The following is a 25,378-nucleotide window of genomic DNA, read 5'->3' as shown; positions in this document are numbered from 1 at the left end:
ACATAACCAAATGGTTGCCATCGCATTCGAATCAGATGCAGGTGGCTGAAGGGGAGGATGCGTGGTGATGTCTCCGCGTGTGGCTGGACCTCCACCGCCTCGCTGGCCCCCTCCCGAGGCCGCGCCGGCCACCCCCGTCGTCACCGCAGCTGCGCTTCACCCCAAGTCTGCTGCCGGCGTTGGGGCACGGCGGAGGAATGCCGGCGAGCCGGGACCTGCCGCAGCTGGCACACGCTGCGCCGCTTATCCGGGATCTCGCCTCTGAGTATTAATTAAACCCCACCCTTGCCCCAGCCGGAGAGGCGGGGGGGGGCCGATCCGACCCTCGCCGGCGTCGGCTTTGCCAGGGCAGGTCGTGGGGAGTGGAGTGAGATGGGGTTTGGGGCTCCTGCCTCTCCCCCCTGCCGCAGATTTTTGGGGAGGTTTATTCGAAACCAGGAATTGTGCAACACAGTGAGGTCGGGCGCTTCTCCTTCGCGCCAATAAAGGTTTTATGCTGGAGGATGGAGCCAAGGGGAGAATCCCTAGACAGCGATAACTGAAGCCGCTCTCCCATTTTATTTTAGAGCAGGTCGAGTTGTCCAGGGCCCACGGAGCCCTCGTGCCTCCAGCACCCTCTTTGTCTGCTTAAATAAAAAAATAGCAGGAAAGAAATCCCAGGAGGCGTGATGCAGTGAGTGAGTAAAGCCCTAAACAGCATTAGTCATCTCGCCGTTCAGATGCCACTCTGTCTAATCCTGCTCCGGGTCCTCCCCACTTCACCCTAAGTAAAAGCAGCAATTAGCGGGCGCTCGTTGCGAGCCTGCGCGCGCTCCCGCGCCCTCCCCGCCGCTGCCCCCCTTCGCGGTGGCTTTCTTTGGCGCTCTATTTATGACTCTCTTAATTCCCCCAACCTCTGAAAGGGGGAGTTGACTCAACGGCACTATCAGAAATGCCGCTGCTGCTAATTAACCGTTTGCCTCGTGTCCCTGGGTTTCTCCCAGGTGCTGCTGCCCACGGCTGCCGCTTTTTGGGCGAGGGGGCTGTGGTGGCACACGGCCTTGGGGGTACACGGGAGCTCCTGGGCATCGCATCCCCCGCGGGAGCTGTTGTTACTACACGGGGCACCAGTGGCAGAGGGGGATGCGGGACGGGGACTCGGCTGCCCGTGCAGGGTTTCACGGTGGTTATTTTGCAGGAGGACTGAAATGGGTGTTTTTTTCCCCAGAAGTTTGTCCCATTTGCGTTTGCAGAGTGCGCTCCTTGTCGGGCTGGGGACAAGTGTGGTCCCCAATAGCCCAAGTAGCAGTTTGTGCCCTTCCTTTGTAAGATGGGCGTATCTTAAGGGTCTTTTCCAACCTAAATGATTCTGTGATTCTTCCTCTGGGACCTGCTCCGCTCCTGCCGCTGCGGAGCCGCTCGTGAGGATGAGTGGAGGAAAACCAGCATCCCACCTTGGGATCACGGGGCTGAACTGAAAAGCAGGAATGAATCCATGTGCCGATGAGGCGAGGTATTTACACCAAAGCATTTACACTCAAAGCCTTAATTTCTCGAGACAGCGCATTAGCCACCACTAGCAGGCATGTGTTCTCGCAGGTGATGCCCAAACACCTGTCCTGGGTCTCCGGGGAGGCTTTTTTGGTAGCTCTGCACCCACTCCTATAGCTGCAGACCCCAGAGCTGGGGGTGCATCACTGGCGGGGGCCTCGGGGGTGGGTGGGAGAGGGGAGGTGGGTTTCTGGGATGGGATGGGGCAGGGAAGCGACACTTTGCCACTTGCTGTGCCCCAGCCTGGCCGAGGGTATTTTTAACCCTTCTGTGCCCCCGGAGGAATGCGTGCGGCTCCCGACAGTCGTCCAGTTGGGAGCAGCTGGGTGGGACTGGGTTGGGAGCGGGGACAGGCTGCACCACCGTGTCTTCTCGTTGAACACTTTCCAGACCTACTTAAAGTATCTCTGGCTAGTATTTTCAGCATCAGCAACACACGCAAAAATGCCTCCTCTCTGACAGCTGTTAAGCTGCCTTAAAGGCACCATCTCCCCTCGTTGGAGAGGAGGATGATAAATGGGGGGTGATAAGCGCGGGCTGTGCCGGGGCTGTCACCGAAGCCGGCTGGGGCGGGTGGCCCGAGCAGAGCTGCAGAGCCTCGGCGGTGTTGGCTGCACTTCCAACCTGCTCGTCTGGGGGTGTTGTAAATAAACATGTTTGCACAAGAGGCTCTTGAGCACGAGTGGCCCCTGCAGCTTCCTCGTTCCTTGGAAATAAATAAAGAAGGGAAGAGCAAAGGCACCCCCGGAGCTCTGAAGGGAGCCTCGCCGGTGTGTGCTTCTTCATCGTTGAGGCACCGATGGGTTTTGACCTTGACTTGTCAGCGGCAGGCGGAGGCACAGGCACTTCCCTGATCCCCAGTGAGCCCAGAACAACATTGAGTTAATCCAAGAGCTGCTGAGAGCCACCCATTCATAGCGAGGCTTTTTTTTTTTTTTAACTTTTCTTGACTGTAAAACAATTGGGCTGTGATCAAACAGTCCCTTTCAGGTGCCGGCTTGGGCCGCTGCCTCCAAAGCCACCCACTTGCAGATGCTTCGGTGATCCTGCCAGGTCTCCGCCGGGGGAGACGGCCGTAGGAATGTCCTCTCACAGGAGCGCTCGTTAGCTGGTGGTGGTGACACTTCGCAGTGTTTCCAGGAGACGCTAAAAATACCGGCTCTGCATAAGGCCGGGAGAGCTGAGGATCTGAGGGAGGAGGAGATGGGAAGCTTTTTGTCTGCAAGGGCTGGGCAGAGGAGGGAGAGGAGCCCGGCGGGACGCGGCCATGGAGGGGGGATCCATGGGGAAGTGCGTGGTGGAGCAAGCACGGGACTTTCCCATCACCCGCAGCATCCCAGCGAGTCACCGTTGGCCACCGGAGAAGGGAGTGACTGTGGCCACTGGCTCTGGAGCAGACAGGGGCTTCTCTGGGGAAGGGCTTGGGCTGGGATTAGTCACCGCAGCGTCTCAAGAACAATTGCCAATTCTTCTGGCGAAGGAGTGGTTTAAAATGTCTCCCATCCAGAGGATTCTCTGGGTGATAATGCACTTACCTCACTTCCTAAAGAGCCTCCAGAGCAGTTTATTAATCACCCCCTCCCTCGGATCTCCCTGCTGTCCCCCATTACTCTGAGACGGGGTGAGGAGCGGCTTCAGCGGTTTTCCATTTCCCCGGGGTGGGCAGGGGGGTGGCAGCATTGTGCCCACGGGTGCTGGGACACTGGCATCATGCAGCGGGATGGCCGGGGAGCCCAGGGTGCTCCATCCACCCTCGTGTAGCACCAGAGCAAAGCCTGACAGGCACGGAGCGGGATTTGCAGGAAAACTGGGGAGAAGAGGACAAAAATGGGCATTTCTGGAGGTTGTACCTCCTGTGCCCAGCTAAGCCCCCAGCCCCAAGGACCCACCACCCCGTATGCTCTACCCTTCGCTCTCAGTCCCAGCCTGGGTTGCTCCTGGGCTGTTCCGGGGTGCTCTGTGTGCGCAGACGGGGTCCCAGGCTCCACAGCAATCGAGCACCGAATGCCACGGTGTGGGGCTGTGCCTCAGCGCTGCCGTAACACAAGGGCTCCAGGCTTTATTCAGGAGAATTATTTATACCAACATCTATATTAGCTGCCTTGCAGGGAAAGCGCTATGGTGCAGCTCCTGCAGCCTCGGAAAAATAAAATAAATTTAAAAATGCAGTGCTCCCTGCATCTGTACATCCAAACTGCAGAACATTTCTCTGCGAGTTTGGTTTTTAAACACTTTCTAAAACTTTTCCAGTGGAGGTGCTGACCCTTATGGAGCCAACCGAGATTACCTCCCACAGCCCTGCAGAGTAAAGTCCCGAATTAACAGGCTACAGGTTGCAAATCACTGATGGAAAGGCTCCCTGCATCACCCACAGCCTCTGAAGAGAGGGTTTGCGTGGTGGCAGCGGCCTGACATGAAATCGGTTGGAAGTCAGCTGTAAGGCGCAGGGATGAGGGAGCCCCCGGCCCGGCACGGTGGGATGGGATTAGCCCAAGTGCTGTTGGATCAGGCTGGGAGCTCAGGGCTTGCCCACGCGGCGCCGAAGCAGCCATCGCAAAGATTTGGCAAAAGGAGCGCGTTTAGGAGAGCAACAGCACTGAAAGGGAGATAAAGAAAACCCTCAGACCTTCCCACAATTGCAGCAAAGGCTTTAAAAAACGTGAATCCTCCAGTAAAAATCCCAGCGAAACCTAAAAAGCGGTTTCTAAGGCAGATTTTGGGTGTGCGTGATTTGGCTTTGTGCTTTTATGGCGGTGTCTGGGGGAGGCTGAAACCCACCATCGGGCTGGAGGCACTTGGGTTTGTCCCCTCTGCCTTCCTTGGACATGCCACCGTGTCCCAACCCAGCGGTCCCTCCTGCTGCCACCGGCTCGGTGACCCTCGTGCAGTCAGATATGGGGGACACGGTGACCCTCATGGAGCCAGACCTGGAGACGTGGGGGACAAGGTCAGCAAGACCTGCAGGGACAAAGTTCATGGTGCAAAGGCAGGAGCTGCCCTGCCTGGGCCGGGCTGGGCGAGCGGGTGCTGCACTGCCCAGGGCAGGAGGGCACCAAGGTGAAGATTAAAGGAGCTTTGAGGATGAAGGAGGCCCTTGGTTGTACCTTGGGCTCATTAGTGACGTGTCCATCAGAGATCTTGAGCTGTCTCTGGGCTCTCTTGCTTGTCACATAATGCAGGTCCCTCATTTCCAGCTGCTGAGATGCATTAAAAGAAAGCTAAAAATATATTAGTTTCCAAATACTGCTTTCCCATGTAAACAGTGGCGGCAGCGGCGGGCAGGATGTAATGCAGTCGTAAACAGGGTGACATCACCCGTGACGGGGAAGGCACGCGTCCTCGCGCTCCGGGGCCGGTGGCCATATGAGGAAAGCTTGAAACCTACAGATCCAGGAGATAAATGGGGATGCTCCTACTTGGAGCAAGCCTGGAAAAACCTCCGGGCGGGTTTTAGCTGGGGATCTTTATCTGCAGGACATGGCCGTCGGATGGTGCGTGGTGGCTCTGGGTGACAAGCGGGGCTGGGCTGGGTGACGGCCCTTAATAGAGCTGTTTGGTCCTTGCCCCATGGTGAGTTGGCTGCTGGAGCACGGGCACCCCAGCGCCCAAGCCATGGTCCCCAACTTGGGTTTGGCCAAAATGTACTGGTAACGGAGCAGGAGAGAGGAGGTTTGGTGACTGAAGAGAAGCCAGATGAAGGGTCCTGTGGTCCGTTCTGCCCATCGCCACCACGCCGCAGGTCCGATAAGCTGCCAAGTGAGCAGACGTGCTCTCCCGAGCTCGGAGCTGTGGCTCTGAAGCTCTCTCAGCCCTTTATTTCAGTCCCAGCGCTTGCTGTTGGCAGGGCTCCACATGCCGGAGCCACTCAGAGACACCCAAAAGGATAAAAATTCAGCCAGGACCTTCACGTCCTGCCCTGTCCTTCCCTCGCACCAACGCAAAGCTCGAGCAAAGCCCTGAAGTTGCAATTCCCAGCACCCTTCGGCTTCTGTCCCCATCACTGGGGTGGCACTTGGTGGCTTAAAGCCATGACTTGGGGAACCTGCAAGAGCTCTGGCTGGGATCTTCGGGCCAGGCACAGCAGGTTTTTAATTGGCTTTAGTACTTGCCGAATATCTTCCTAATGGTTTTAGAGACGGGGGGGGGGGGGGATGTGTTGGAGGAAGACTTGGCTTGCTTCTGGCACGTGACTCGGTGAGGAAATGGGAAAAGAATTTCTGGCTGTGAAACGCAGCTCCACGTCGAGATCGTTCCTTCTTCGCAGTGGAACAAAAAGCCTCCCGCGCCCCAGCCCGGATGCCTGGGATTCCTTATGGAGGGGCCCCGGAGCAGTAACGGTCCTGCTCCGACAGCTCCCAGCCAAGGTGGTAGCAGGGGAGCCGGAGGCAGCTTTGCCGGAGCACTGGCACGGCGTGGCTGTCCTTCTCGTGTTGTTTCAGCTGCGCTGGATTAATAACATGGCCTGAGAGCTGGGGTGTCCCCCACCAAGTATAAAAATCTGGGCTTTGGGACACTCTTGCAGCGCTGGCAGCCAGGGACGGAGGAGGCTGCGGGGCCAGCCCTCACCATCCGTCTGTCCCTCCAGGAGGGCTCAGGGGGACGTGGAGCGGACAGCCGTGGATGGGCAAAGGGGGTCCTGGGGGCTGCAGTGTGGGGATGCTGGGGGGGCTGCTCCTTCACCCCTCCCAGGTCACCTCTTTTCCTCCTCCGTCTCTTTTCCTTGGTCATATTTAATGATGGAAATAAGAAAAGGGGTTTCCAAAGATTTCGCGGTGTGCAACCAGCCCTGCCAAGCACTTCAGGCCATTTAATGGGTGTTTCTCGTCCATAGCCCTGAACCCTTGCCTTCCACAAAATGTCCTTTTCCATCTCTCTGAAGGGAAAAAACCCCTTTGGGAATGCAGTGCTGGAGCTGCTGCATGTACAGTCGGGGACGGGGCACGTGGGGACCCTGAGGGCTTGGGGACGGGGACGCCAGGCTCCCACCGCAGCCGTGCCATGACCTTGGCCAAGCCCCAGTGTTTCCGGAGCCAGCAGGCACCTGCAGCGCATCCAAAAAAATCAGGCTTTTCATCTCTCCCTTGGCTTCAACCTCTGGGCTGTAACATGGCCATGGCCAGGCAGGAAGATGCAGCTGGTGGCCACCGTCTCCCGGCACTAGCAATATTGGGGTACACAGTGCACGCTTTGATGTATAAAGCGCCTGCCTCCCGTGTTTTCATCCCGACGCTGTCATTCCTGCCCGGAGTAGCAGGCAGGGCGGCTGGTGGGGCGGGTTGTTGCCTGGAGATGCGTGGAGGCTGTTCCAAGCCCTCCTGTTTTCTCTCCCAAGTCTGTGACTTCCCTCAGCATCACTTCGCAGCAGTGATTCATGCGCCCAGGCTGCCTCCCTCTCCCAGCCCCGCAGCAGCCGCTCTAAATGGCCCCCCATCTCTGAAATCCAAGGGTCGGGGGGGTTAAAAAGAGGGTGATAGGGTGGGGGGAGAGCGATGCTGGCCCAAGGTTGGGGCTGTAATAATTTGTTTCTAGGGAAAGGCGCCAGCGAGCCGTGCCAGTGGGAAGTTGTGGGTGGGTTTTTGGGGAGTGCTGGCAGAGCGATGCAGCTTCGTGGAAAAAAAAGGCAAAAGAATGGTACTTTGGGGTTTTGAGGTGGTGGGTTGTTTTTTTCGGTGATTTAATAACTCGGTTCTTTGTGCAGGGGTGGGCGTGAGGGGGACCCGGGGGAGGGGGAAGGATGGCCAGGTCCCCTCCCAGCGCGGGGAGACGCCGGATGGGGGGGAAAACCCGGGGCCGGGGGCGGACAAAGGGCCCGGGGAGCGGGGCCGGTGCGCGGGGGGAGCCGGAGCCGCCGCCGCCGCCGAGCCAGGGCGTTGCTGCTCTTTGTCGGGGGCTGCCGCCTCCCCCCGGAGGAGGGGCCAGCCCCGGCGGGGCGGGGAAGGGGGCAGCCCCGGGGCTGCCGCCGGCCGCGGAGACCCCCCCCCGGCACCTCCTCTCCACCACCCCTCCGTGTCGGGCTCCGGTATCCCGGTGCCGGTGATGGGGGGGGATCGGGGAGGGGGTGGAAGGGCCCGCGGCGGCCGGGGAGGGGGCGGCCCCCGCTTGCTCCCGCCCCGCTCCGCCCCGCGGTGCCGCCCCCGCCTCCCCCCCGCCCTCCGCCGGGGCTGGCAGCTCCGCGGGAGCCCGGTGCTGCTGGCGGCGGCGGCGGGGCCGGGGCGTGCGGCGGCCTGCGCGGCTCGGCCTTTTGTTCCGCCGGCGGGAAGGAGAACGGGCGGCGGCGGAGGAGAAGAAGGAGGAGGAGGAGAAGGAGGAGGAGGAGGAAGGCGGCGGCGGCGGCAGCAGCAGCCCGGGCGCGCCATGCATCCCGCCGCGCCGGCCGGGGGCTGCCCGCGGGGGCGACGCGGACCCCCCCGCCCCCGGCCCGGCCGCTGAGCCGCGCACGGAGGGGGGGTGGGGGGGAGCGCGGCGGGGAAGGGGAGGGCGGCCCCGCTGTCTCTGTGTCTGTCCGTGTGTCCCCTCTCGCCGCGGCCACCGGCCCTCGCGCCCTCCTCGCCGCCCCCCCGCCATGGCCGGGCCGCCCGGTGGCGCGGAGCCGCCGCAGCCCGACACCGGCCGCCGGGAAAGTTAGTGCGAGAGGGGCCGGGAGGAGGAGGAGGAAGAAGCAGCAGCAGCAGCAGCCTCCGGTCGCGGCTGCTCACCGTTTTCCCCCGTCGGCTCCCGGCAACTTGGGGGATTTCGTGCCGCTCCGTCCCCTTTGCCATTTTTGGATGCGTTTTCCAGCCAATTTTTTTTTTTTTCTTGGGGAGAAAGAGAAAAAAAAAAAAAGCGCCGAGACCCAGCAGCCTTCCTCCACCGCTGCAGGACTCCGCGGCGGGCCCCGAGTGCCGCACGGCAACCGGCTGGATTTTGGGGGGGTTCAGTGGCTGTCGGTGACCCCAAGCATCGCGGCGGGGTGACGGGAACAACAATGCCATCATGTTTTGGAGACAGGAAACCTCTGAGTTTGCCCTGAATGAAGAACTTCCTGTGTTTAAACTTGCACGAATATCCGCTGACAAGCTCAGTTCAAATGAAAACACGAGAGTCGGGGGGAGAGGCTAATTCAGACCAGCTGGACTTTTACGGGACTGGGAGCTGGGCAGAAAATGCGAGGAGCCGCTCGCCGCTCGGGCTGCGATACGTGAGCAGCCGGGACAAGCAGTGCCTTTGTTATTAAAAAAGGACGGACGGGATAATTTAAGAGCTTCGAACTCTTGTGCTGTTTCGGTCGCAAACGGCGCTTGGGAATATTTTATCAAAGCTGCCGGATTTGGATGGTTTTTGCTGATGGATGGGGGTTTTTTTAGGGGTGTCGGGGGGATGAGATGGGTTGTTGCATTGCTTGGGACGGCCAGTCGGGCTGCTGAGCGCACCCTCCCGTCCCTGTAGCATCGCCGCTTTGGGATTCGGGTCTGCCACGGCGGATTTGGGACCTGCTGGCCCTGTGATGCTTCCTGCGGTGGCGGGCGAAAGGTTGCCGGGGCAGTTTCGTCATCCGTAAGGACGAGAGCATGGGCAAACCACTGAGCCGGCCAGACTGTTTACGGCAGAACCGCACTTGCCTGGGGAAGGGTGAGGAGGAGGATGGTTATATAGAGGATTGCTACGTGCCCCAGAGGTCGATATACGACACAATGAGAATTAACGAGCAAATCGATCAGGGATCGAAGCTCAACCAGCTTTCCAAGAGCACCCTCGGCAAGGGGGACAGCAGCACCATATCCAGCAACGGGACCCTGGGAGCTGCCAATGTCTTTGAGTCCCGGGCGCCAGAAACGAAGAAGTTGGACGAGCGAGTCATCTTTGATGCGCTGAAGCTCAGCAGCGACGTCTCCAAACCAGCGCCAGCTCCACCGAGGAGACGACCAAACCCCGAGAGGAAGGAGAATGTCAACCGTCGGTCGTGGAAATCATTCATGCCACCGAACTTCACTGAATTTGCAGAAAGGATGGGGGCTTCGCTGAGCGAGGTGTCGGAAGCAGGTGCCTCCAACCCTTCCCTGCGGGATAAGCGGGAGTCGAGTGCCATGCTCACTGAGTGCCCGGGCCAGCCTGACCACGGCGAGCCCATGTCCGAGTCTCTCACCTTGGAGCACGTATCCAAGTCATCCGGCACTTCAGAGGCTCTGACAGCCAAGCAGTTTGGCGCAGATGGCTACGGCGGTCCCCGGGATGAGCGACAGGCCCTGCTGAATGCCAGTGATGGCCGCGGTCACGCTGGGGACCTGGCCAGAGCTCGCCGGCTCCCCAGTGCCACCTGGCCACGAGCCAGGAAGAATTTCATCAAGGGAAGCCTCAGCGATGGGCACCAGGAGACCCTGGAGGCCTCCGAGTCGGACTGTACGGTGGAGAACGTCAACCTCTCTCCGTGCCTTAGCGAAGAGCTGCTGGATGCGGGACTGGATATTCTCATCACCTCCAATCTCAGGGAGAAAACGGAGTCTGAGCTGAGATTTGAGGAGGACGAGCGCTGGGTGATGATGGAGGAGTGGGAGGAAGCGACGCTGTCAGAGAGAGGAAAGGCTGTTCTGGTGGCAGAGGAGAAGAAGAGCTGTTGCTTGGCAGATATTTCTGAAGAAAGGGAACAATGTGCTGCTCCAGCGGATGGCTTTGCCCCCAGCCTGGGGACCTCCCGGTCCTGCGCGTCCCCCGGGGGTGCTGGCAGCGCATGCTGTACCGAGGACGTGGCGGTGCAGTGCGAGGCTGAGGACTTTGCTCCGGGTTCGGAGCGCTCGCCCAGCCCTGCGGACCCTGAGTTGTCTGACACGGACTCAGTGCAGATGTTCCTGGAGCTGGAAGAGCAGTGCCTGAATGAGGACGAGGGCGATGGGGCCGTCCCCGGCTGCCCAGAGGTTCAGGTCTCCCCGATGGACTCAGAGGGGCTGGACCCAGATTTGGCCAAACTGGCCGGGGCACCAGTCAAAGCATGTCAGCTCAGGGGCCCTTTGGACATCAGCGCTTCCGACTCTGCCGTGGTGTCGGATCTGGAGGACTTTGATGTCACCTGCAGCTCGCAGGTGCTGAGCATGCTGGAGCCGACGACAGAGCCCTTCTCAGAAAGGGACACCTCAGCCGTCACCCCGACAGACTCGGATGGAGAGGCCTCACCCAGCCCCATGGCCACAGCAGGGCCAGGCTCCCTCCAGCAGTGCTCTCCGGCACCAGTGGAGGAGGATGAACCTGACCCGCTGGTGGACCCGGAGCTCCTGGAGAGTTGTGTGGTGGCTGTGCTGGTGGCTGGTGGGATACCATCTCCTGAGACAGGCTCATATCCAGCTTCTTGCTTTGAGGGAGCTGGTTACCCCAGCGCTCCAGTGGGGTGGGGTAAAGATAACCAAGACTTGTTGGTCCCTGATGGTGAAGTATCGCAGCTTCCCGAGGACGCCTGTCCTGGCCAAGTGTCCCCGGCTGGGATGTCCCCCTGCCAGCTCCCAGCTCCTGACACAATGGTGAAGGAGCTGGGGTCTCCCCCGCAGCACAACGAGGCCAGTATTGAGGGGACGGATCCGTTTGGGACCCATCACCTTCTGCCCAGAAGGACTGAACTTGCCAACTGGGAAGTCCCAGAACTGGTTTCTGAGGATGAAGCCACAGATTTGGGATCAGAGAGTGATGGAGCTGAGGGCCAGGCTCATCCAGCAGAAAGTGGGGATGCTCATTCTGATTCTCTGCCGCCTTTCCATGCCGGCTCTGCATCAGAGCTGGGCTCGGAGCCTCCGGTGATGTCCCCAGCACCTGTTGAGGACCTCCCATGGGAAAAAGTTCCTGTGGGCCAGGGCCTGGCTCTGGAAGGGGCTGCCCATGCCGAGGGGTCCCCTGTGGAGGTGGCTGTCACACATGGGGAGGCACCAGCAGCCATCCTGCAGCCAGGAGACCTGGACTTGCTTTTTGCCAGCAGCTGGGAGGACCGGCCAGTGGCACAGTGCCATACCGTGGTGCTGGGTGAGGGGGTCTCACGTGCTGCCAGCCCAGCCGCCCCAGAAGACCTTCCCTGCACATCGCCTGTTGTGGGGCACCCTGCTACCGATGCCATGCCATGGGATGTCGGGGGGCTCTCTGCTCCAGCCGACCTGCCAGCACGAGGAGATGTGGCTGTCCCAGAACCCCAGGCTCAGGAGACATCACCAGCCACTGGGGATCCTACCATGGATGCTGAGGAACTGTCTATCGAGCACCTACCTCCAGATGCCACCACTACTGCCATGCCCTTGGTGGTGGAAGAGCTTCTGGATGCCCCACCACCATTTGCTGATGTGCCTCTTGCCACTGTGCCACCACAAGCGGCCGACCCGTTTGTCTCCGGTGTCAGGGATCTCGGTGGTGGCCCTGCACCACTGACAGCAGGGGGGCCAGCAGTGGCCTTGGGGGATACAGATGGCTGTACCAACATGGTTGTGCTGCCCATCCTGGAGCCCCTATCCACCGAAGCGCTGGCTTTGGAGGATGACCCCATTGTGACAGCACCTGCAGCAGAGGTGGCAGCTTGGGACAGTGCCTCTGTGCCGCTGGGCTTGGAGGGTCCCCTCTCTGCCTTCCCACCCCCCTGGGAGGGTCCCACCACCCCAGAGTTGCTGGGTGCACCCTCCGCCGCGGCATCCACCGCACAACCCCTCCCTGGGGCCGTGCTGGGGGACACCCTCTGTCCCCCCAGCCCCGGGGGTGCCCCTTCCCCGACACCTGGCGAGGGAGAGGTGCCCGCGGGCACGGAGGGACCTCCTGGCACCGCTCTCGTTGCAGAAGGGCCTCCTGCTCTACCAGATGGATTCGTTCCAGATAACGAGGTATTTGTGGCTCAGGCGCAGAAATCACTTTATTTTGCACTTGAGGGGTGGGTGGGAGATGGGAGCCTGCTCTGTAACGCATGGCCACGGGGCTCAGGCTTTCAAACAGCCTTCTCTCTCCTAGTTTGGCTTGAATTTGGCAGGCAAAAAGTTTTGGGGGGTTTGTGGGGTGAATTGCGCATTTTTATAAGTAGGAGAGGCAAAAGAGTGTTGCTGCTTGATGACCTAAACTATTGTCTTAAACTTTTTCGGCTTATTAAAGTATGTTATGGTCACTCAGATGTAAATCACAGACTTCAGAAAAACCTTCTCGCCAGATCTTGGCGGGGTGCTTCCCGTCTTTGAAGCAGAAAATGTATCAGAAGAGAGAATCCTGTAAAACAAGTTAAGTGCGAATAATTCCTGTCCAGTGCAGTCACCACTTTCTGTAGCTTTTTAAGCGAGCCATGAGGTGCTGAGGCTCTGAACGCGCGTGGGAAGGGGCTCAAATTCTCTCTGGCATTTGGGGATTTGCTTTCCCGTGCTGTGCTAGTGGCTTTCTCCTGGAGAGACCTCGGTGGTGGAGTTCCCACAGCCGAGCGCTGATTTACTGCCATCTGGATTAGGAGAAATATCACTAAGGAGACATCAGAAGTTAGTCAGCGCCGAAAATCCCGATTCGGTAGCAATTACTCATCCTTTGGTCCGTGCCAGGCGTTTGAGAAATGCACGTGGAGGGGCTTGGCGAGGTGCTTTTGCATTGGGGGAGCCACGTGAGCGCGGGCTGGGGCACCCGGTGGGGACCTTGGCGAGGAAGAGGAGCCGTTGGGTTCTTGCATTTTTATGTCTGTTGTCTGAAATTCGCTGCTTTGGTGTCAGGGTGTCCTTGCTGGTGGGACCCTTATTTTGCCTGTGGCACCTCTGATGGGTAACCCCATAAATCTTCCCCTTCCTCAAACGCTGATGAAGGTGTTGGCAGCTCCGGGTCTGCACCGGGGCAGTGCCGGTTCTTCTCTTCCCCAGCGCGGGGCCGGGCTCTGCGTTCGGCAGCAGTGGGGTTAAGGAGGGAGATGAGGGAAGCAGAAAGCGAGGGGATGCTTTGGGAAGTGTTTCTGGGAGCCAGGAGGAGGAGGAGTGGTGGAGCAGATCTCCTTCTGCTCGCCAAGTTGTCTGTCCAGCCGCTTCGCCCGGGCAGGACACCTCGCTCTGCGCCTCTCCCTGCCCAGCAAAGGGTGTACCTTCAATATTTGTTTCAAAGCTGAGTCACCGCCAGGTTAATGAACTTAAATCGCTGGGATCTTTCACGAGCAGAGGAAAAACAAGCGTGTTCGACATGCTCGCTCCTCAGGCCATTAGTGTGATTATCTTTTTATAATAAGCTCTGGTGGCTGTGCCGATTCCTGCGTTGCGGGGACCGTGGTCTGACGGCCGGGTTTTCTGCGGGGCTCCCTCCCTGCCCGTCTGCTTCGAATCCCCGGAGTTTGTTTTCGCAGCGTGCGGAGGGCTCGGCCCCAGCCCGACGTGCCAGACTTATCAGCCTGGTCCTTTTGTGGGTTTGGCTGCTCTAACAGCCAACTCCATCTATAAACAGTAACCGGAGAAGCGGCCAGGGAATCAGTGATTTCACGTCACCGTTTAATTCTTGTAACCGTGGCATAATTCTCCCTGAGCAAACAGCTCTGGACAATGTCTGCCCACACACCCTTCGCTTCGTGTCCTGGAGTGGTACCTCCCTGCCCTCCTGTAGTTGAGCTCCGACAGGAAGGAATGGCTTTTTCTTTGAAAACGGGGCAAAGAAAGTTAAGGCAGCTCCTCTCGCTCAGGCTGGGAACTTTTTGTGTGTGTGTTTGGGGGTTTCGGTGTGTTTGGAGGTTTTTTTGCCTGCCCTGTGTTCCTTCGGAGGCAAAGCGATTGCCAGGTCCGGGGTGCCATCCATGAGCTTCTGCTCTGCTAGGAGAGATCTGGCATCCGAGCCGGAATTTTTGGGTGCCGGTGATGTCCGTATATTCTCGGGCGCGTGAGGAGGAGGCATGCTTGAGAAAGCAGGCGGCTGGCTGCCACCCCTCCGCTTTCCAAAGAGAAAATATTGCGACAGGGCCGAGGGCTCCGATCCTGCCCAGCGCTGGGTGCGGGGTGACCCGTGCTCTGGATGGGCTCGTGGCCCAAGGGACCAGGGCAAGCGATGAAGGACTCCGCTCCCTTTTTTGGCGGGACTTTTGCTATTCGTCATGGGGAAGCAGCAGCCTCGTCCCACGGGACCGGGCTGTGCGGCCGCACCAGCAGCGCCGGGGGACGGTGCACGGGTGGTTACAGCAGATCCACGGCTCTGATAAAGAGCGCTTATCTCCTTGGCGGAAACAGGATTTTCCCTGCTGCTTCTCTTTACAATGGGGAGCTTCATTCGCTCTCCTCCCCCTTCCCTATCAAATGGTTTTTGGTTTAAAAAGCTTTTCCCCACAGGATTCCCAGGCAGGACCATGCCAAATATGCGGTGCGGTAAACGACTAGCACATTAATTGCCTGTTGCCTTTGTCTTTCGAAATACAGCTAGCTTCTCGGTGTCTGTAATTTTGTGGTTAACAACACTCATGTGATGTCAGGTCTCCGTTCTCAATAGCATCACTGTGAGAATTGCTTTGGGTTTTTCCCCAGGAGCATTATTTCCCAAGCTGGTGGCTGACCGGAGCCGATGTTCTCATTTCTTCCCCGATTTGCTCTCTTCACCTCCCTCCAGTGCTTGGAAAAAGGGGATTTACCCTTTTAAAAGCAGAGGTGGATGCATGTAGCTCCTGAGCTGTGCTCCACACCAGCGAGCGCCTGCAACGTGTTACTGGGTCAAGGCGAGGGAGGAGTTTAGACAAACTTGCACAACTCAAATAAAATCACTGCAAATAGCTACTGCGTCTTCTCTAGAGAAGAAAGCCTGTTGTATCTACTGCCTGACGGAGGGGCTGTAAGAGCAGGGTTATAAATACCTTTTCTCTCACACCCTTCCCATCCCCAGCTGTTCCAGAAGGAGCAAGTGGATCCTCTCCAGCTAAAACTACAGCAAGTCAATGGAGTTGGTCAAGGACTCATACAAAGCGCCGGGAAAAACTGTGACGTCCAAGGGCTGGAGCATGACATGGAAGAAATCAACACCCGCTGGAACACCCTCAACAAGAAGGTGAGAGCGTGGGGAGGGGCTATAACTGGTTTCTCTTGGCCCCGTTGGGGTCTGGTAGAAGAAGGGAGTCACCAACAGGGCACTGTGGCTCCGGCGTCGATGCGTCACCAGCCTGACCGTGCAGTGGGGTTGTGTTTGGGGTGCAGGTGGCCCAAAGAGTTGCCCAGCTGCAAGAGGCCCTGTTGCACTGCGGGAAGTTTCAGGACGCCTTGGAGCCGTTGCTGAGCTGGCTGGCGGACACTGAGGAGCTCATCTCCAACCAGAAACCTCCCTCTGCAGAGTACAAGGTGGTGAAAGCCCAGATCCAGGAGCAGAAGGTGAGCAAGCGCAGGGTAAGGGTTGGCTTGATGGGAGGGGGAGCTCTGGACAGGCAGACAATATTTTGGGGGGTCCGGCTGTAACAGATAAGGCGTATCTGGGACATAGACAAGCCTGCTCCTCTCTTGGTGGCTCTTCTACTGGTTCCCCACATCCTCATGTAATAAACAGGCAGTTCGTTTGCCCGCGCTCGCTATCTCCATCGTCTAAGTCGCCAGCGTTACTTTATTGTCCCACTGCCTCTTGAAGTTTGCTGCTGGTTTTGCTGGTCGGCCGTGTTTTTCCAGCCTTAAGTTTTGTTTGTGCTGCTGGTAATTCTGCTGCGTCAGGAGCAAGCTGGCGTTGTAGGTACCGGTTTGGGTATTTGGACAAAACGAATGTACAAACGGTAAGAAGCGACCCGAGGCGTGCCGGTGTTTGCAGAGATAACAGCCTGGGTCGGCGCCTGCCCCGGCGAGCGGGCGGATGAAAGTTCAAGTGTGGTCATGGTAAAACATTTTAGAAATGAATTCCTACCATGGCTTGATCTGACATCTTGAGACTTTGAAGGGGAAATTTATTTAAAGGGGAAGTTAAAAGACTTGATCTTGATCAGTTTGAAGGGGTGATGGGGAAACCTCCGAAAATTTCTCTGGCACTGAAGTGAAGGATAGGATAAGATATTTCAGTTGGAATGGACCTACAATGATCGCCTAGTCCAACTGCCTGACCACTTCAGGGCTGACCAAAAGTTAAAGGATATTATTATATTATTGTTATTTTTTTTAACTGGTTTTGATGGCAGAGAGTGTCCCACTGGGCTGACTTTGGTCTCAGCCCCGTGCTTATGATGGTTTTCAGCCACAATTAGAGATCTGATCTCTCTGAGGGCTAGAAGAGGTTCTGCTGATCCCATCTGGTAACTTTTATCCTCCTTTCTTTCACCGCTGATGCACTGAAGCTGCTCCAGCGACTCCTGGATGATCGCAAAGCCACCGTGGAGATGATCCAAGCGGAGGGCGGCAGGATCGCGCAGTCGGCCGAGCCTGCAGATCGGGAGAAGATCGTGGGGCAGCTGGAGAGCCTGGAGCGGCGCTGGGCAGGGCTGCTGGGCAGAGCGGCCGGCAGGTGAGAGGGGGTGTCCGACCGGCCAAAAACCATGGGGCCGGCTTGTCCTGCCATTCACGGTGTCCCAGAGCTTGGGGTTACAACACGTGGGGAGCTGGCAGAGATTTCTCTGCAGCTACATCCTGGAAACATGGAAACAGCTGGAAAACATGAGAAATCAAAGCCTGTTTGGGAGCTGAAGTTGATAGTGGTGGTTTACAATGGCAGGGAAGAGCTCAGATTAAATAAATTCCCTGCAGGGGATGGATGTTATTTTTATTCCTTTAAACGTTAACATTTAGCTTTAGCAGCAACATCCTGTTGACACCTTTCTGCTGCCTGAATCTCATTTATGAGTCGCTTGGTGGTACATAAGCTAATATTTGAGGTTATAAAGTCACTCCTGAGTGCCAGATTTGACCCTCCCAGTGTTTTAAATCACCGCCAATTAGATGGACTGTCCATCTAGGACTCGTACAGGTGCTGGGCTGTCTTTGAATAGAAGCTTAGCACCAAGAGCCACCAAGAGCCCAGGCACAAGCTCAGCACATCGGAGGATCTCCGAGATAGTGATGGGAAAGGAAGAAAAGCAGCACAAAGGGGGAGCCTTTCTGCCACCTTGCCTGGGGGATAAACTGGACCCTAAAGGCACAGCCGCAGAAAAAAGCTTATTTTGCAGTATCTTCACGTTGATTTTAGTGTTTGCCTTCACAGCTTGCCTGACGTGGTGTCTCACCTTGCTCTGAACAAGGCTGCTTTGGTTCCCCTTCCTCATACTCAAAGCTGCCTCCCCTGTCCCCTGCCTGGCTCCCACAGGAGCTGCTCCCTAGCGGTTTATTCCTTACTTTAGGCAGAAGCAGCTGGAGGACATCCTGGTCCTGGCGAAACAGTTCCACGAAACCACGGAGCCCGTGTCGGACTGGCTCTCGGTGACAGAGAAGAAGTTGGCCAACTCGGAGCCCATCGGTACCCAGACTGCCAAAATCCAGCAGCAGATCAGTCGGCACAAGGTAGGATCCATACGGGAGCTGCTGGTGGAGGTGGTTGGTAGCGGGTCCCACTCAGGTGGGTGTTTCTGCCACGGCGAGGGGGGTTTTGGCACGAACAAGTATTGGAGGAGTCATCCCGGCTGCTTTATGGACAGAGAAGGCTGTGAACCGTAACCCACCAGTGTGGGTCAATATTAAACTGATGGCTTTACACCTCTCAACAAATGTATTTGGCTCTGGATAGAAAAACCATTCCTGTTCTTGTGTTTCTCTTTAACCTTTTTTATTTTGATGCTGTTTGCCCATTCACGGGTGGGTTTTGTGTGTCCTTCATTCCTTCAGTTGCATTCATTGTTTCTGTTTTCGCTTTTATGTTGTTGTTTTCTGGGGGTTTTTATCCATTTTTTTCACTCATTTTCCTTTCTGTTGTCCATTTTGTCCTCCCGGCATTCAGGCTCTAGAGGAAGAGATAGAGAGCCACGCGGCCGACGTGTCTCGGGCGGTCGGTGTCGGGCAGTCCCTCTCCTCCCTGAGCTGTGCCGCTGAGCGGAGGCTGCTGGCAGAGAAACTAGACTCTCTGCAGAGCCGCTACGGCGAGGTCCAGGACCGGTGCTGCCGAAAGGCAGCGCTGCTGGATCAGGCGCTGTCTAACGCCAGGCTCTTTGGGGAGGAGGAGGTGGAAGTGCTCAACTGGCTGGCTGAGGTCGAGGACAAGCTCGGCTCGGTATCCGTAAAGGATTACAAACGGGACGTCCTGCAGAAGCAGCATGCCGACCAGCTGGTATTTTCCATTTTCTTCCATGTTTATGTTGTTTATTTTGTTGCATTTGTCTGGTTTTATTTTGGTTTCTGGTCTGCCTTTAATTTTGCAAAGCTTGTTCCGCTGCTGGTTCTCTTCTAGGCTCGGAGAAGTGTTAAAGAGATTTCATGTGTTGAAAACAATAATTGTGGCCCCAAAAATGGGTTTCCTGGGGTGGGGGGGGAGAAACTTCAAATGATTCATTTGAACAATGTCTGAGCAAGCTTGGCCACCCCGTGCCTTTAGAAAGCTGGATGCTGTTTCCAAGAATGAGAGCTTGAAAAGCCTGGTGGGCTTCCCGAGCCAGGCTGGCCACCGAGGAAGCCGTCTCCTTCCTCTCCCCGGGGGCCCTGCAAGCTCTTTTCAAGAGTGAGGTTATGCCTAATAAAGGGCAAGTTCTTTGGTAACACACATCCAGTGGGTTGGGATGGGTTTGCTCTAAGGTTTAAGCCTTTGGGTCCCGCAAGTCCCAATAAGTCCCGTAGGAGAAGGGTGACTGGACAAACACCAGATCCACCCAAGCTGTGCACCCTTCCCGTGCTCGGCTGGAGCAGTTCGTGCTCTCCTTTAGCATCTCTGGCCGGCAGGACGCGAGGACCTGCCCTCAGAAAGATAACCCCCATTTGTCTTTCTCTCCAGGCTTTGAACGAGGAAATCGTGAACAGGAAGAAGAACGTGGACCAAGCCATTAGAAACGGGCAAGCTCTCCTGAAGCAAACCACAGGTAACACGAAGATCTGGGCGCGCTCTGGCCCATGCCGTGGGTCTGGGAAGCCCCCCATCCGCCACATGGTCTTCCTGGGGAAGTCCATGCTCTGCAGTGATACGTTGTTTGGGAGAGGCTGTTCTCCCTCAGGTCTAATTTCCTTGGGGATACTCCCAAAATTGCATCCAGGCCTGGATGCTGAGCCACAAGCGCTCCAGCTTAATACTTGGTTGTTCTTGGTTATCTCAAGTACCAACCTGGCAGCTCCATGAGCGGGTGATTCCCACCGGCGGCGTGGTGATGCTCAGCGCTGAGCAGCCCTGCAACACGAGGGAGGGTTTTCTCATCGCATCCAGCTGCTAAATCACATGGAAAGAGGTTAAAAATACCCTCAACCCTTTCCTAATATTGCTTTCCCATACTGAGCAGTTGTTGCTGTTGCCACGTGGGTGTGAGTTTGTGTTTGTGAGTGGGAAGAAAGGTCGGGGCGATGCATTTCCTTCAGATGTGGTCTGCTCGGAGCAGATGTACAGACCTCTGTCCTTGTGGGAGCCGTGTAGCAGGAAGAGCGATTACAAAGAATTTGGCTTGCAGTTTCTTGTCCTCTCGGAAATAGCAGTAAAGAGTGAACTGGACCTTTTTTTCTTGGAGCTGTGACACGTTAGTTGAGAACTGAGTTGTGGTGGCTTTAGGGCTTGTGGCAAAGCCAGGCTTTGTGGCACGTTTCCATCCTGTTCCAGGGAGGAGGTGGATGTTACGCTGGCTGGTAGAAGATGTCATCTCTGAGAGTAGCTTTCTGGCTGTAAAAACAGGCTGCAAAGTTGATAGAGATATATATATATATATATATATGTAGTTGATATATATACTGATATAAAGAAAAGTGGGACTGAAATGAGCTATTTAAAATGGGGTGGAATAGGGCAGGTGGCTGCCTAAACCTCCCTGCAGCCCCAGCCCAGCATTGTTCGCTGCTGTCTCGCAGGGGAGGAGGTGTTGCTGATCCAGGAGAAGCTGGATGGAATCAAGACCCGCTACTCGGACATCACGGCCGCCAGCTCCAAGGCGCTGCGCACGCTGGAGCAGGCTCGGCAGCTGGCCACCAAGTTCCAGTCCACGCACGAGGAGCTCACCAGCTGGATGAGCAAAGTGGAGGACGAGCTGGCTTCCAGTGGGGGACAGTCCCCCGCCGGCGAGCAGATACCCCAGTTCCAGCAGAGGCAAAAGGTGGGGGCTGGCAGGGCAGCACTGGGGGGACAGGGGCGCAAGGGTGGGATTTTTGACGTGGCCTCGGGGAGGAGCTGGAGAGGGATGTCACCTGCAGAGTGCCGAGGAGGACACATGTCCATGGGTGCCTTCCACAGGAGCTGAAGAAGGAGGTGATGGAGCACAGGCTGGTCCTGGACACGGTGAACGAGGTGAGCCGAGCTCTCTTGGAGCTGGTTCCCTGGCGAGCCCGTGAAGGGCTGGATAAACTCGTGTCAGACACCAACGAGCGCTACAAACTGGTCAGCGACACCGTCAAGCAGAGGGTGGAGGAAATCGATGCTGCTATTCAGAGATCTCAACAGGTAATTTAATAAAACCCCGCCGGAGGCTGATGGGTTTTCTTGGGAGAGTGGGAGTGAGCAGCTCGGCACCGCTCCAGCCTGCGCAGCGTGATGGCGGTGGGAGGGATAGCAAGCACGGCCCGGCAGGAGGGACAAATCCCATCAGGAATGGCAGGGGGGTTGGAACAAGATGATCTTTAAGGTCCCTTCCAACCTAAACCATTCTATGAATGCCAAGAAGCGAATGGTCCCCACCAGCGGCGTGTGGCAGCGGGGATGGTTCCTGACCCGTCCCGATGCGCGTGGTTTGGATAGGGGAACTCCAGGCAGCGCCAGGTTATCCCACCTGCAGGCTTTTGCTTGCATGGGTGATGTAGATGTAAAACCAATGACAGGTGACTTTCAGGCTGGGAAAACGTCATCACCTGTTGTGATAGCATGGGGATTTGTTCCAGGCAAACAGTCCTCTTGAAAAAGGTTTGTTCTGCATGGACTGGAAGCTGGGAGCGCTCTGAATAATTGCCCTCACTGGCTTTGAGCGCTGACTCCGTGAAGTTGAACGCACAAGGAAAATGATTGTGTAAAATAGGTGTCCCTTTCTTTCCTGGAGCCCCTTTAGGGACTGGAAGGGGCTGGAAGGTCTCCCCGGCGCCTTCTCTTCTCCAGGCTGAACCCCCCCAGCTCTCTCAGCCTGTCCCCACAGCAGAGGGGCTCCAGCCCTCCCAGCATCTCCGGGGCCTCCTCTGGCCCCGCTCCAACAGCTCCGTGTCCTCCTGATGTCCCCAGCGCTGGAGGCAGCACTACAGGGGGGTCTCCCAGAGCGGAGCAGAGGGGCAGACTCCCCCCCCTCGTCCCCCTGCCCACGCTGCTGGGGATACAGCCCGGGATGCAGGGGGTTTCTGGGCTGCCAGCGCATGTTGCCGGCCCATGGCCAGCTTTTCATCCCCCAGTAGCCCCAAGTCCTTCTGGGCAGGGCTGCTCTCCATCCCCGGGGTTGCCCCGATCCAGCCTTCTCCTCCCTGCCTCTGCGCAAGCAAGCGAGATGTTCGTCCCCTGCGTCCCGCTGTCCCCACATCCCCCCCGTCCCCATGTCTTCCACCGTCCCCAACTTGCTGTGTGCTCCATCCTGGGTGCCATCGCTAACCGGTGCCGCCTGTCCTCTCCCCTGTGCCAGTACGAGCAGGCGGCCGACGCAGAGCTGGCCTGGGTGGCCGAGACCAATCGGAAGCTGATGGCCCTCGGTCCCATCCGCCTGGAGCAGGACCAGACAACGGCTCAGCTGCAGGTGCAGAAGGTCCGTGCGCAGTCGCTGCTGGGGGACGGGGCGGGCAGCGAGAGGGGACGGGGTCTGGGGGACGGGCTGGGGTTTTTGGGGTGGGCAGCTTTACCCTGGGGTTTGTGATGGTGAGCCCAGAGCACCAGGAGAGACACAACGCTTGTCCTTGGTAAGTAAAAGGGAAAAACCGAGGGAGAGAGAGGATTTAGAGAAACGAAGTGTTTGGCTTCTAAAGGAAAAAGCCTCCTGTCTGTTTGCCGAAACCTTTGCACGGCTGTTGAGGGCTGGATGGGTGCTCTTGCCTGGACTCCCCACGAGAGCTGCTCCTTCCCAAGGCGTTCCCTGTGGCTGCCGGAGCGAGCCCTATCTGGATATTGCAGGTGCTGGCATGGGAAGGGTTTAGAGAAATGTATATATTGATTAATGAGGGTGCGTTTTACGTTTGCTTTTTGCTCATTGTTCCTTGCAGTGGGGGACTCCTCGCTTCCCTCCCGGCAGCCAGACGTGGAACAAAGAGACTCTGGGTTGTTTTGTTTTGTTTTTTTTTTTAACATCTTTGAGATGAGCTCATGCCTGAAAGAACGTGCACTTTAAATAAACGGCCCTTTTCTTCTCTTACCAGCCTCGGCAATCAGAGCAGCGTACAGGCTTATTGGATTTTTTAAAAAAAAAAAAAGAAAAATAAGACATTGTTATAAGGGAGGGGGACTGAAACATCAAGCATTAAGTTAAATTGAGCTTGGCTTGGCTTCCCACTGTTGTGGGATCTTGGGAATGGGAAAGTTATTGGTAAGGGGGTTAACGTGTTTGCTAACGAAGGGATGGGGGAGCTTTTCCTCCGGTGAGGGCCCTGGGTGTGGAAGTTGACTGATACCTCGTTTTAAGAGCTGTTTTCAGGCCTTTGAAAGAGAGAGGTTGATGTAGATGAGTCATGATAAAAACATGTGTTAATCTGCATTTTCAGCCAGATTTTCAGTGTGCCACAGGACACTTGTGCTGAGTTTTGCATGGTCTCTGCGGCGGCTGGCACAGGCAGGAGGGTCCCGCGGATGGGCTGGGGGGAGAGGTTGGGCTCGGCTCTGATTTCTTTCCTTTCTTTGGACGTTTCCTTTCTGCAGGCTTTTTCCATCGACATTATTCGGCACAAAGACTCTATGGATGAACTGTTCAGCCAGCGCAATGAGATCTTTGGGACGTGTGGGGAGGAACAAAAAGCTGTTCTCCAGGTGAGCCTCCCTCTGCTATTTACTACGACGGGGGGGACAGCGAGGGGAGGGAGGCGAATGCACAGGCAGAAGTAGTTTAAAATTACTCCGTCTTTAGTATTTCCCACCAGTGTTAGCAGAAATCTCTTTACATTTATTACTCTCCTTTATTGCATATTTTTATTGCAGTGTTTGGGGATGGGGGGGGAGGGATAGCGGAGATTTCTGAGGCTGCTTTAATTGGAATTACAGCTTGCGTGCGTGGAAGGCCACCAAAGGCACCTCCTGCTCCTCCAGCTCGCAGCGTGCAGCTGGCGCTTTTCCTGGCCCCTTTTGCACCCCTGGCTGTAACCCCCCTCCCTCTCTTTTTAGGAGAAAACCGAGTCCCTGGTGCAGCAGTACGAAGCCGTCAGCCAGCTCAACTCGGAGCGCTACGCACGCTTGGAGCGCGCCCAGGTCCTGGTCAACCAGTTCTGGGAGACCTACGAGGAGCTGAACCCGTGGATTGAGGAGACACAAACCCTCATCTCCCAGCTGCCCCCCCCGGCCATCGATCACGAGCAGCTCAAGCAGCAGCAGGAGGACATGAGGGTAAGAGGACGCGGCGTTGGCATCTCCTGCACCGTTGGTTCCTCTACTTAAACAGAGACGCAGTTCTCACAGGGGCAAAAGTACCTCTTTTATGATTTTTTTTATGACTTTTTTTTCCCCGTTCTCTTCTTTTTGGGGATCCTTCCGGTGTAATACAAACGTGCCGTGAGCCTACCATGTGGAAATCACTAGTTACGTTGGAGCACTTCTTACTAAAATACAGATTGCACCCAAGGGAGCCTTGGCTGCCTTCGGATCTCCCGCCTGATTGTGGCAGGGAAAATGGCTTTGTGCTTTTAGGGTAGAAAGCTGCAAAGTGAGTTTTCTCAGTGGTGTCCCCCCTGGGGCCGTGGGGAGGGTGAGGAGCCGGCCGTCTTGGGAAGGGCCCGTGCCGGGCGATGTGCCGGCGTGTGCCGAGCCGTGGCCATGTTAGGAAGAGCTGAGTGCCATGTGCGTGGCAGATGCTGGGTCAAGAAATCGGCGGTGCGAGCTCACTACCAGATATGATCGCTGCTTTTGGAGTGTTGCGTGAAATAAATAGGCAGCAGCTTTCAATAGATTTCTAAACAAATTTTTTATTTCCCCCCCCACCTCCTATTTCCTAGCAACTGAGAGAGTCCATTGCTGAGCATAAGCCTCATATTGACAAGCTGCTGAAAATCGGACCACAGCTCAAGGACCTCAACCCCGAGGAAGGGGAGATGGTGCAGAAAAAATACTCGACGGCCGAGGCCATGTATGCCAAAATCAAGGAGGAGGTGTGCCAGCGGGCTCTCGCCCTCGACGAAGCCGTCTCGCAGTCCACCCAGGTACGCTGGGGTGAAAAGAGTCTTCTTATCGCAGTCCCCTAGGGGGAAGCTTTGAAATGTGGTTTTATTCTGAGCGTTACGATCGTAAAAACCCTTTATAAGGCACAGCGTGGTCAGACACCTCCAGGGTAGTTTCCTGCCACTCAGCGCTGGCTGCGAAAGGAGGGGTGAAAGGGTTTGAATCTTGACATAGTAAATAGCATAATAAATTTTTACAGCCTCAATAATGATGCTCGTTCAAACGGGCTGTTTTGGCATCCACCCAAGGTTGGAAGGGCCCGGAGAGCCTCTTTAAAGAGCTCGGAGAGATAGGTTCCATTTCTGATAAGCTGCGTGTGCAGCGAACGTCCACGGGATCCTTTGTATGGGAGAGTTAACGGTCATCTCCAGGGTCTGGGCATCTCCAGAGAAGGTCGGTGACTGCAGGAGCAGAGATACAAAAGGAAGGGCAGAGACTGTAGGTGCTAAAGTCCAAAAGGGGGTGCAGGGTTTCTGCTGCTGAGGGTTTATGACCCCTAGTTTTGTTTCATTTCACCCTGTGTTACCGTAGCACAGTT

General features: G+C 56.7%; 1 protein-coding gene across 19 annotated transcripts in view; it reads left to right on the top strand.

Annotated features, from left to right (window-relative positions):
• MACF1 (microtubule actin crosslinking factor 1) overlaps positions 1–25,378 on the top strand; it is a 148,692-nt gene that overhangs the window by 98,686 nt on the left and 24,628 nt on the right. For 16 of the 19 annotated variants that reach the window (XM_074562696.1, XM_074562688.1, XM_074562687.1 and 13 more), the window contains 12 exons: positions 15,331–15,492; positions 15,639–15,809; positions 16,751–16,917; positions 17,747–17,906; positions 18,340–18,666; positions 19,324–19,408; positions 20,376–20,617; positions 20,755–20,961; positions 22,115–22,234; positions 23,335–23,442; positions 23,794–24,012; positions 24,618–24,821. In XM_074562696.1, coding sequence (XP_074418797.1) covers positions 15,331–15,492; positions 15,639–15,809; positions 16,751–16,917; positions 17,747–17,906; positions 18,340–18,666; positions 19,324–19,408; positions 20,376–20,617; positions 20,755–20,961; positions 22,115–22,234; positions 23,335–23,442; positions 23,794–24,012; positions 24,618–24,821 — 2,172 coding nt within the window. The remainder of the gene's footprint in view (positions 1–15,330; positions 15,493–15,638; positions 15,810–16,750; positions 16,918–17,746; positions 17,907–18,339; positions 18,667–19,323; positions 19,409–20,375; positions 20,618–20,754; positions 20,962–22,114; positions 22,235–23,334; positions 23,443–23,793; positions 24,013–24,617; positions 24,822–25,378) is intronic. The other 3 variants (XM_074562686.1, XM_074562697.1, XM_074562698.1) reach the window with 1 other exon arrangement.

This window comes from Larus michahellis, chromosome 19 (assembly GCF_964199755.1).
Source record: "Larus michahellis chromosome 19, bLarMic1.1, whole genome shotgun sequence".
NCBI lineage: Eukaryota > Metazoa > Chordata > Aves > Charadriiformes > Laridae > Larus > Larus michahellis.
The sequence above is the reverse complement of the archived record's forward strand: the minus strand, read 5'-3'. Positions and strand labels throughout refer to the sequence as shown.